Consider the following 12,833-nt stretch of genomic DNA (forward strand, 5'->3'; position numbering starts at 1 on the left):
AGCAAGCTCGTCTGTAGGAGTGTATCCAGACAAAGAAGGATTTCGGATAGTTCGCTGAGGGAGAACTGTGGTCCAGGCTCATTTTTTTGGTGACATCACAATTCATATCCTCCAAAGATCCTGCCAAAAACCTCTTGAGAATAGAGGGAAGTGAAAAACAAGCAGTAAAAAAAGGACTCCACCCTCAAGGCCATTCTTCTAAAATATAACAATAAAACAGTGAAAAACATTTTCTCTAGCTTGGCTTTGCAGTTTGCTTTCAAAAATGGTCGTTCGTTGACAAACCTCTGCTCTTTCAAAATCTCAGAAAGTACACGTCTCACACTTCAGGTGTCAACTCCCGATTGCACTGGAATCGATTCTGACTATTTTGGCATCAAGAGTTGTTAACGAGTATTTAGAAGCAGGACAGACTTACCGTCTCATAACCGTATTTTTCCAGTGTTGTGGATTCAACTGTACATGTGCATATTCATGTGGTTCCCAGTTGGAAATCTTTGGGCAAGCAGTTCATGCTGAGGCCATTTGTGCCTCCTCACACCCTCCTCAGGGGACCAACAGCATGGGGGGGGGCCGTGGCCTCTCCTCAGTTTCTCATAACTAGAAGCCTGTAATGCAGGGCATCTGAAACGACGGGGTAGTGGAAAGCAGATGGTAGAAACTACTCGGATTACAACATCTTGAAGAATCTCACTTACTGGGCAGAAAGCAATCGTTCCTTTTTTCTCTGAATGTGACCATGTGCCTTTTACTGCAGTTGATGGGCTCGTAGCACCCCTCAGAGCTGAGTTCCAAAGATAATCAAATAGGAATTACAGTACTGCTCTTCTGAACCTGATGCCCCTTCAACTGTTTTGCCAAGTGCATAATGTTTCATGCAGATCAGCCAGAGAAATATCAGGCATCTGACAGACAAAACACTTTTGGGAAAGGCTGATTATATTGTCTTTGTTCAGCTGAAATGTCACTTTTTTATTTGGAGGGAGAAACGCTAGAGGAAAGCTGTAACATCAGGAATACACTGCCTGGTCCTTTTTGTAAGTTTGTGAAGCATTTGTTCAGCTTTTTGGTATTGTGAGACAGAAAAATATGAAGATAAATCTGAGATCTGTTAAGATGGTAGCGTGTTTAATTCCTTTTCACTCAGATAAAGTATTTTTGCATGCTAATTGACTAATTGAGAAAATCCAAGTCTATTTTGGATAAGATAAATGCAACTTCATCACTACTTTGTCCCTGTAAAAAAGTATGTGCAGCAGGGCATCCAAAAGAACTTGAGTCGCGTTAATATGGTAACAGCAAGGATGCCTGTCCTGATGTTAAGGTGGTATATGCAGTATTCTGAGAGTGATTTCAGAAGAGGACAGTAGAAAGACACCTAGAACTCAGAACTCTAATTTTACAAAAGCTGTCATGAAGAAGACCTATCAGATAAGACGTGATTAAAGGTCACGCAAATGAAAACATTTTTTGCACGTGACGCATTCATGTGCTAGCTATGAACTATGCTTACGTAGACAAAATGTGTACGAGCATATGGTTGTTTTTAAAAAAAAAAAAAAAGGTAGTTTGCTAATCTTAACAGGATTGCCATACTGTGTGGGAGTTCAAAGCAAGAAATGTGGTTGAAATCTGTATAACCTTAGACTTCTATGATGTAATAATTGCTTATTCAGCTGCTACAGTGAATATTTTCTGCAAAAGAAAGATAAGCTTAAGAATGTTACCCAAAAGTATGATTCCTGGAATGAGAAACCCTGAATTGTTTCTGGGAATTGTGCAAAAAATAAGCAAAAGTAAAAAGGACTGGATAATTTTCATGGCAGTAGCATTCCAGCTAGATCAAAAAGGAACAGATTTTTTTTAAGTAACAATCTACAATGGCAGGCATTGTGTACAGCTGCTGATGATGGAAGAGCCTATGTACAATCCCGGATGAGACAGCTGTTCATTACTCAGTGCTGATCTACGGAACAGTTACAAAGCTGATGATAATACCAAACCAAAGCCACGTCTAAGCCTAGGTGGTCTTATCTAGCTAGTGCTAGTAAAGCTTTTGAGTTCTTCAGTGCAATATGTGATGTGACCGTCTAATTCACCAACTTCCCAGCCCACATAACCAGCTATAGTTGGTTATGGATTTGGAAGGGAGTCCAGGTCAGGGGGTCTAAGTCACACCTCCTTATTAAGATGTTTTCAATCTTTTAAGCACATTAATTCATTAAGTTTGGAAAATGTGGTGCAGGTCTTGCCCTTCACTCAATTTACTCTGTACTCAGCACTATGGAATGTGAGAAAACAGAACATGATTATCACTTCTCGGCATATGCAGATACAGGCAGCAGATGGACTCTGTGAAAGCTCAGCACTAGTCCAACACGTTTCAATAACAGTACGTCATCCAGAATTTTGGAACCCATGCTTACAACAGACATGCACTAGTTTAGGTTTCCAGTAAGGAAAATACTATCAACTATCACAGCTACCTTTCTGACGAAATCTTTCCTGTCCTGTCGAGAAAACTGTCTTACTAGTGATGCTCATCCATCTAACCGTTGGCTGAAAAAAAACAACCCACCAAGTCTACATACAGAATTTGATCTTCAAAATGACAGACTGGCCATCCGTATTATTCAGAGTCATATTCTTTGTCTTCCAACCTCCCTTTCCATCCGCACTCTCCTGAGACAAAACCAGAGCAACTGCATACCCCTTTGGCCAAGACTCCACCGCGCCATAGGTTCAGGGCAGATAAAGTATGCCTGGCCTGCTACGCCAAACCAACTGTTCTTGAAACAATGACACCTGGCTAATTTTAGGTGGACGAGTTAGCTGCCTTTGTAGCAGGGAAGTGGGTCAAGTGCTGGCAGCTGGGATTTGTAGTCTTGGTTTTTTGGCTGTCCTTACAACAAACTGTTGAAATGCTGTTTCCTGGCAATGCAAATACACTCTGGACAGCCAATTAAGGCATTAAACAGACCCAGAGACGCGTTTAGACAAGAGGGAAGCCAGCTGACTTCAAAGGTCCAGTGGGTAATAGACTAACGTAAGTACAGCCTTGTTGCATCTTGATCTCATGTCTCAGCCTAGGGATTAGGCACACAGAGTAGAGGAAAGGGTGAAGGACACCTGAAACTACGAGAGAGAAAGACATACAACAGAAAACCTGGCTTCATGATTCCCTGAAAAAAATACTTTGAATTGGGAGTAACGGAGGGATGCAGGAAAGCATTACATTCTCCAGCTGAGATGACGTGAGTATTTGCTGGATCTCTTCAGGCTGGAGTTGGAATGAAGATGCCCATCCTCCATTTTATATGCAAAGAAAGAAGTAAAGCGAACAGGAGTTTTTCTTTTTCTGCAGAGATGTTCTTGTTTACCTCAAGACCGTGCATCAAATATGCAAATGTACTGATGGGGTAAGATGAATAGACACAGCTGAGCTGTAGCATTGGTCGCCTTTGGACAGTAAGCTGTTCTTAGTCATTCCACTAGGTCATTCTTATAGATTCCCTTAAAGAAAAGACCAGTTTGAACTTCGTAACAAATGCATGAAACTTGGAGCCAGAATGCTCTCTCTTGTCTTCCCCACAACTGCACAAGCCAGGAGGCAGTCTCCAATGCATCTGTTGCAGCCTGCAAGGCTGTGTTCATCACCAGCTGCCCCTCTCCAGTACTGCTCTAGACTACTCTTTGCCCTCAGAGAGGGCCTATGACAATGGTGCTTCTCTCTCCCACGTGTGGAGGTCATACTGCACCTTTATGGACTGACAATCACTCACAGTTCACGTGCTGCTACGAAATACAATATTCTCCCTAAACAGGCTTAAAGGGTTTGAACCTTTACCTTCAGATGAATTCTCAGCTGAGTCTGGCTATTTCGGCATAGCTGAAACCACTGAAGAAAACCAGTTAGCACTCTCACTAAAGTAGCAGCACCCTAAAGGAAATGCCTGGTATGTTACTGTGCTTTGTGGTTGGTTTTAAAACAGCCAACATTTTACTGGAAATTTTCTTTGGTCTGGAGAACACTCATTTATGGGGAATGCGGCTCTGGTGGCACCAGCAGTGGCCATCGCACAATTAGGGGGATTTTTCAGATATGGCCAAACCTCATTTTATGAGGTGTCTGTTTGCAGTTAATAAAAGAAGCTCTTAAAAATAGTTCATGGCAATAGGTGCTGATGAGGTAGCTGCTGTGTTTGGTGATAAGGACAGGCCTAAGGGAGGCAATGGTCTGTTGCAACATGTCTTATTTTCCCTGGTGGGGAAAGCAAGTCTTCACTGTGGGGGTTTTTATTCTGCCTAATAGAAAGAAATCTTCAAAAAAGGCAACTGGCTATTGAAAAATTAGAAAAGAAGACTCCACCTATTGCAGGAAGACTATAAGGCATCCTATATACGGGCCAAAATACCACAGAAGATAGGGATGTAGGAGCCCTCAAGAGGTTATCTTGTCCTACCCACTACTCTCAGGCAGAGTTATTCATAACGATATCAAGTGAGGCTGATTTCACAACCTCTCTAGACAATGTGCTCTTGTGCTCCAATGTCCCTAACGACAGAGAATTTTTAATAATGTATTACCTCACTGTCTGCTCCAGAAGCCCATTTAAGCCCGTTCCTTTGTTGCTACCTTTTACACACTTCACAACCTGTATCTGAGGACTGCTACTTCACGTGAATGTCTTTCCTGTCTTTCCAAATTAACTTGAATTTTTTCATCTTTCTGGATAGGTTATTTTCCGGACTTCTATGAGGAGGCTGGAGATTGAAAGATACTAAGACTAGAAGACTGAAGACTGTCCTGATGATTTCTAGAAGACATGAAGAAATTGAGAGAAATTTAATACTGGAGTCCACTGAGTCAGCATCATAGAAACAGCTTAGTATAAGTAAGGCTGTCCTCGACTTTATATATTCACAAGAACATGAAAAAGCTCTGATGGACACGGGTGGTCTAAAGAACCCAGTCCCACCAAGATGACACGGGTGAACCTATAAAAAAGACTAATAATTGGAAGAAGAACGGGAACTGCTCTTTCTGACAAGTACGTGCTAAATTTTGTCCTTCGCTCCCCACTGTACGAAAAAATCATGCAAATAAAGAAATTACTTTACAGGGTACTGATAGCCTCCAGTGGCACATTTAAGAACAAGTTTTTGTCTTCTCTTGACTTCACATTTCAAATCTTTAAAAAAATGTGTGATTAGAAAGTTTTATATAGGGTGTTACAATTAATCTATTGTTAGTCCTGTTCATTTGTATGAAGGCTGTGATCCAAAAAGTACTGTAGTAAACGACAGTCCTTAGATAGCCCTTAAAGAGCTTTGGATCAAGTCCAAAAATATGTATGTATTTAAACTAAAGCAATCAAAATAGGAAGAATACAAGAATATGACAGAGCAGCATGTCTCATAGTATCAACCATACATACGCTCAAGCATTTCTAAACTTTCCCGTGTGAAATGGTTACAGGAAAAACATTTTCACACTAGGATTTCTCCATTTTCATCTGACCAGAAAATTAGCAAGAATAACTATGCTTTTATATACTGCTTAAGCAACGCATATCTACTGTGTAGGCATATTTATTGCTGAATTTGAAAAAAAAAATATATGGACAATGACGAAAGATTCTGATACTCTACTGTAGGTTTAGACTGGACATTAGGGAAAAATTCTTCACAGAAAGAGCAGTCAGACACTGGAATAGGCTGCCCAGGGAGGTGGTGGAGTCACCATCCCCAAATGTGTTTAAGAGTCATTTAGATGTGGTGTTGGGGCATGTGGTGTAGGGGAGAACTTTGTAGAGTGGGGTTGATGGTTGGACTCGATGATCCCAAGGGTCTTTTCCAACCTAAATGATTCTATGATTCTACTGCCACATTGAAAGAACAGTCCGGAAACACTATGTATATGGGATAAAATTATAGCACAACGGGACAAGGTTCCAGTAACTAATGAACATAGAAGGAACTGCAGACTTTACAAAGCAGGGAGGAAATAAAGATCCTTTTTTTGCACATATTTATATAATAATGATTTAGGAAAGGTTTTCTTTTGGAGAAACTGTTACTAAAACTCTTCCAGGAGATTTTCCTCATTATTGAAATTGTGTATACTGAGTTGCAAATTGATATCTATCTCTTACAGATCTTCTGCCAAAGTATTCATATTAGAAGTACTCAGTACTCCGAGCTTGGAATTTAGTCAGTGATAAGAACTTCAAACCTGGGAGACGGTAGTATTTCAAATGGATGTATAGCTGGTAGCTTTTGTAGAGGATATCCTTCCAGTGCTTACTAAATTCTAGTAAACAGCCTAAAAAGCTGGAATATACCAGACAAAGTATTTCTATATCCATACACATACGTCAGCATCATACAAAAGACTTTTTTAGACATTACTTTCTTTATTACTATGCTTAAGGTTTCAATCCAGATTTTGACAGTACTAGACCCAAAAGTGAACCCTTTAGCAGGGAACATCTTACATGCTTTTTCAGTGTGGGTCATTTGTGGGTGCTACCATAACCCAGAAAATAATGTACTTCCTACACTTGTGTGGCAAGCACACAAAACTTCACCAGAGATATCATTCAGCTTTCTTTTAATGAGAATTTCAAATTAATTTGGTTAATTTGAATGAGAATGCCTGAGAATATAGAAATCCAGTTCCATTTTGCAACCCAACAGCACATATCTGAAATCCAAAGGGAAATTTCTCAAAACTTTTAAGCCTAACGTAGATTGTACTAAGTACAAAGCAAAGACAAAGTAGTCATGAGTGCTGGGGGAAAAAAAAGTGTTACTTGTTTAAAAAACGTGAAGGCAAGAAGCTTCATTAACTGTGTGAGCCAAAGATGTGCCAGTGTATTCAGGAAAGCATTAGCACTGGAGATCCTTCTTTAGAACTGCTGCATCCTGTTCATCAGAGATGACTTTTACTGGACTGTCCCAGTGGCTTGCCAGAGACGATTTCAGCAGGACAAGAATCATCTCCCAGTCTGATAGGCAGGCTACTGTCACAAATGCCACCATTTCTCCCTTACTGTACACACTCTCCCTGTCACCGCAAATTACCCAGGACATCACCTCTGTAGATACTACTTTGATTGCTCCCTCTCCGCTTTACCTGGCATTGCTCTGAGCGTTTCTAAACTGATTTTTACTCATAAAATATTACGGCCAGTAATATCGCTTCATGTGCCCTCTTCCACTGTTTTCCCTCTTGCTCTTGACAACTCCTTCATTGACTTTTTTGTGAACAATTTTTCTATTCTTTCTCACCGTGAAGCCTTCTCAATCTTCTGCCTCTACTTCCACATTTTATCTTCCAGCAATGTTGTCCACGCTCCTAGTTTAATTATATGTGATGACTTAACTATTAAAATCTTAACACGTGGCCTACTTCCTTCCATCAAATCTACACGTAAACACATATGCCTGACATTTCCTGAATGCTTTATAAAAACTTTTGCCTGTTCTGGCTAAAATGCTCTGCTTATTTCGGTCTTTCTTAACTTTGCTCATTTTCCTCATTCTGTGACTGTCAACCCTCACTTTTTACAACCTTTTTCACAAAAGCTTTTGTTCATTTATCTCTTTCATATGAAACCACTCTATGCTACCATTAAAATTCTTGCCTGTGCCTTGATTCTTTTTTAATTTGTATTTCAGCTTGCTCTTTCTTGACCTTCAAAGTCTCTTCCCCTTTTATTCTCTACAGATATTTTACTACATCTAGTAAACCCATACTGTCTGTTTACTGAATTGATTTTGCAACTAACTTCTTTAGATCTATCCAGAACTCACAAAACCAAACTTAAATTCTTTTATGGTCACAGGTAACTCTATTTCTGTCAAGTCACAGATGTCTAAGGCTCATCTCTCATTTCAGAAAACGTTAACAAAAGTATTGTAGAACAAGTTGGTCTTAACACAACTATTTATTAAAAACACCTGTAAAGTTGGTATGAAACTTGTAGAATGGGCTAAAGTGCAATAATAAATAAATAACTTTAGAAAATGTATTGACCTGCTATCAGATAATGCCTGCAATGTGACAGAGCAGTATAAATATACTGCAGTAACTTGATAAGCTAGTTTATGGATTTTCATCTTGGATTTCACTAACATGTCTGCTTTCAATTACACAGATGAAAAACAAGAGTTTAACATCTTGCTCTTCCCTGATTGCAATAAAATGTCACATCTGAAAATGTACTGTTAAAAAGAAACTCAACTGAAAACCAATTTAGAGACAGCACTCGTATTTGAGAATTGTATTTTTTGGTAGTATGTGATTTTTGAGGAGATTTTATCTATGATAGTGGGCAAAAGAAAGCACAGATTTAGCCTTTTATAAGTCCTACCTCCACCCATATACTCCTTATAAATTTACTGCTATAAAAGCACATGTAAAAATCATAATCTTAAAATAAAACTCATTCCACAAAGTCAGTGGAACATTTTTTTTTATTACGAACTATAAGCTCACCCTGAAAAGACATGTTTCCAGATGTTTAGTGAGTTAAACTCTCTGTGCCTGTAGTACCAAGACATGCCAAAGACACAGCTAGGGGATGAACTATTCATACACTCACTGGACATAATGATGTGCGTGATTCATCTTCTGCAGTAGATGGTAGTTTACATCATAAGCAAAAAAATTTTTTTAAAGAAGAAATGCTTACAATAAAGCCAAGCTACATTATAAAATTTAGAAGTTTTTTTTAAGACCTTTACTTTTGCAGAGAATGAAGCGCATATCTATATTCACATGGCAGTTCCAGTGGACTCAGTCCCTTCTGTTTTTTCAGAATGCGGACTTTTAATTAATAGCTACTGATGATTTCGTGATTCATTAATAAGGAAAAGCAATTAAGAAAACTGACGGTAACAAGCTTAGGGGGTAGCTGTATTTCAGAAATATATTTCCTAGCAAGTTGGCAACTGTATCGCTAAAGCCCCTTGGGAGCTCCTCTTTGCCCCAAGCCCCTTTAGACAAGTCACACACACACAACGGAACACCAGCTCTGCCCCAAAGAGCCTGCACTTAAGTAACATGATCTCACAAAGTAATTACTTCATTTGCCTGCAAAACACAGATGGCCATGTGAAATAACGCACATTTCTTACAGCAATTTCTTACAGCAATTACAATTACTAGTAATTATTAATTACTAGTAATGATTTCACCTGAGCAGTCTACTCTTCAAGAGGTAGTGTCCTAAGCAAGGATCCTCATTCTGCTTTTAGACATTTAAATCTACTTTTATACAATGTACTGTTTTCACAATTCTAGAGATGTAAAAATTCTAGATGAAATTAAGAGTATGGATTTTTATTTAAGAATAAAAATCTGATATACCTTTTATTGCCAAATTTGACTATAGTTTGTGTTAACAAAAAGCTTTGAAAACCTGAACTTATATATCTAATTACTTACCAGTTTTCTAACAGGTAGTCCAGTAGTTAAGGTTAAATGTACACTGAGATTATAAAATGGAATTACTCAGTGTTTTATAATAATGTTGAATGCTTAAAATTACGATGTCTGTTCACTGTGATACATCAAAGCCAGCGTTTTGCTGATGTACCCTGTTGTCTGAGAGAAAGCAGGGTTACCTTGGGATTCTGGCACTAAATGTTGCTTTTCTAACCTTCTTTATTCTGTCCCTCCTTCTTTAAAAGGAGTGGCTAACATCTCTCTATCAAAAGCAAGTATTTTAAAGGATATCTGTGACAAGTGCTTTGCTACGTGAAAATCTAAGAGCCAGAATACTGTGATAGTAACAAATAATTTACTTCAAAGGCTTTTGTCTGCCATTGTTAGGCCTAGGCCAGAGACCATACGTTTGTAAATGTTTGCCTGGAGCATGGCATAATCAAGCCTTAACTCTGAATGGCTCCCTTGGGGTTACTCTAATAGAAAAAGTCACTTACCTGTTAGTAATGATAAATTCATTACCATCACATGAAAAGTAGTTTCTTTGTCATATCTTACCAGTTATATTTGCACTGGATTACTACACTGCATTAAATCAAATTAATATCGTCTTTTTATACAGTATGAAGAGAAAAGGGGGAAAAAAAAAAAAAAGCACAGTTACGGCAAGGGAGTCATGGCCCGAATCCAGATCCCTGCTTCCAAAAGCAACCGCATCGCACAACACCATTCATAAACGTTTCACGTTTCTCTTTAAAAAGCCTGCATGCCTTTGCTTCGCTATTCTTCCTGCTCCACTGAGATTCCAAGTTAACTGCTGATCCCGTTTCCCGTTTGTTTTTTTTTTTTGGGGGGGTAGTGTAGTTTGGTCCCCAGCAGATCAGACCCGACACCGTTCCCGGGACACACCACCTCCGCGCTCTGCCATTTAACCCACCCCCGGCCGCCTTTCGTCGCGGGGCGGGGGGGGACGGGGACACCGTGCGACAGCCCCAACATGTCGCAACTCCCGGGACGCCGAGCTGCAGAAACCCCGCAGCCGCCCCCGCGGGTCCGTCCGGCCCTGCCGCCAGGAGCCCGGGGGGGGGTGTCGGTGCCGGGAAGGGATACAGGGGCGGTGGGGGGACCACCGGACGGAAAACGCGCTCCGACTCACCAACTTCCAGCGGCAAAGTCCGTCCCGGCGGAGCCTCATATCGACCCTCCGGGTCAGAGTTAATCTGCTCGGGTAGCAGCGGCCCCGGGGAGCGGAGTCCGGGGGGGGACGAGATGGGAACCGGCGGTGGCAGCGGAGGCTGCAGCGGAGCCGGTGCACGCCACGCCTTTCTGCTCACTTGAACGTGGCAGCGGTGCTTTAAAGCCTGCCCGGGACGTCCAAGGGCACGGGGAAACGGGGGACACACACCCCACACACCAGGGGACCCCGGGATCCCACGCCGCCTGCCCCGGGGGTACAGCCGGTCCCGCGGGCGGCGGCGCCGGGCTGGGCTCGGCGCCTCTCCCCGCACTTACCTTGGCCCCGGAGCGAAGGCATCAGCGCCAGGAGCAAGAGCAGCCGCAGCGGCCGGGCCCCGCGGAGGTTGTCCATCGGCCGCCCGCAGCTCCCCGCCGGCGGGAGCACTCGCACCGAGCGGGGGCTTGGCTCTCCTGCGGCGTCCAGCGGGCTCCCCCCTTTTTTTTTTTTTTTTCCCCTCGCTGCTGCTGCTTCTGATGTTATCCCAGCCGCCTAAGACCGGTTGGAAAAAAAAGAGCTTGCAGGAACCCCCCCCTTCCCCGACTCAGTGGGCTTTACAAAGATTTAATTCACTGCCTACCCAGTTAATTACACAGCCTGCAAGTGCTTAGCAGAACTGCGGAGCCGCCGCCGCAGCTTGGAGGCAGGGACCCTGTTGCTTCTGATGCCCCTACCTCTTCTTCTCCCCGCCACCCCCACACACGCTGGAAAAGTGACTCCCTTTCGCTCGGAAAACTTTACAGATCTGCTCAGCGTGAACCTAGGAACGGCGTGACTTGATTCCTGTGAGGGAGAAATGCAGCGACTTCTCTTCGCTGCCAAGTAGGAGAAAGCCACAAACAAAGGCAAAGCAAAGGAAAACAAAACAAAAGAAACCACCTAGCAGGGAAGGAAAGGTTTAACCTCCGGAGGGGAGATTTATTTTTCAACCCCCGTTCTTGGGTCTTTCCGTGGATTTCACTCCAACACAACTTTTGTAAATAAAAAGAATTTTTCAAAGGAGAGCTATTTTAGAATCTTTCAATTAAATTCACTGGAAAAAGAATTCCCTTCTTTCCTCCCCCTCCTCTTAAAAAGTCAGGATGAGAATTTAAACCCAAATGAGGCAGTCAGCTCTGCTCTATCTCTTCCCTCCCTTCTTTTTTTTAAACTTATTTATCTTATTTAAACAGGAACAAAAACACTGATAGCGGTCAAAGGAAGAGCTGGAGTTGAAAGCACCCAGTTGGCTATGCTGTTGCCAAGATGTTTAAGATAAAGCAGGGGGATAATATTTGCAGGCAAATGCACATGGAAACAAATGGAGAGTTCATCACCCTTCTATACTTTGCCCTCTGTTTAACTCAGAAAAACAGCTGGAAGTTAGTTTGTGTTTACTCGGTAGTTGTGCCACATGGACTCTGATTGGACTATCCCTCTTGTAACTACTCAATAACTCAGTGTTTGAATATCTCTTGTCAAAATGTCCAACTGGAAAAAAGTATTTAAGGCAGTAAGAGTTGAACGTGTGCATGTTTTGTTCTGCACCAGGTTACTTGCTCTTTTCTTTTCTTACGCGAGAACATAACAATGGCCATACAGCCAAGGGTCCAACTAGTCCAATAGCCTGTTTTCAGCAATGATCATAAGTGGTCACCAAAGGAAGAGTATGAACAAGGAAAACACATGTGATAATACTCCCAGCCTCCAGCTGCTATGAGTTTGGAGCATTTCCTCAGTGGAATGTGTAGCCCCCAATGAATTTCTGTTCCAGGTATTTATCCCATCTCCGCATGAGTTCTTGTAAACCTTTATCATCCACAATATCGTTTGGCAACAGGTTTCACGGATCTACCACTGACTGTATGAAGGGCCATTTCCTTTTGTTCCTTTTGAACCTGGCTCCACCAACCTTGTCATGGTGCCTCCTAACTCTACTGCAGGAAGAAACATCAAAGAACTGACCCTATCCCCACTCTTAATGCCTTTATCATATCCTGCCCAGGTCACCTTTTTTTGACTGCTGTTTCTTTTTTGTTTGTTTGGGGTTGTTTTTTTTCCCTATTTTATTGGGAAGGGGCAGCTAGAAAAGGAGAAGAAGGATAGAAGGGTGACTTCATTTAGAGGTATTTCTTTCTTCCTTTTTCTACACATGCACATCTATTT

The 12,833-nt window shown here is 41.7% G+C and overlaps 1 protein-coding gene across 4 annotated transcripts in view; it reads right to left on the reverse strand.

The window, feature by feature from the left end:
- The window catches only part of FBLN1 (fibulin 1), an 84,254-nt gene extending 72,502 nt beyond the window's left edge, over nt 1-11,752 (reverse strand). Inside the window, exon 1 of one of the 4 annotated variants that reach the window (XM_074590407.1) lies at nt 10,967-11,752. In XM_074590407.1, the coding sequence (XP_074446508.1) occupies nt 10,967-11,042 (76 nt within the window). In that variant the 5' untranslated portion in view covers nt 11,043-11,752. Of the gene's footprint in view, nt 1-10,610; nt 10,920-10,966 lie in introns of those variants that run through there. The other 3 variants (XM_074590427.1, XM_074590417.1, XM_074590437.1) reach the window with 3 other exon arrangements.
- Between the last annotated feature and the right edge of the window lie 1,081 nt (nt 11,753-12,833).

Source organism: Larus michahellis, chromosome 1, assembly GCF_964199755.1.
Source record: "Larus michahellis chromosome 1, bLarMic1.1, whole genome shotgun sequence".
Lineage (NCBI taxonomy): Eukaryota > Metazoa > Chordata > Aves > Charadriiformes > Laridae > Larus > Larus michahellis.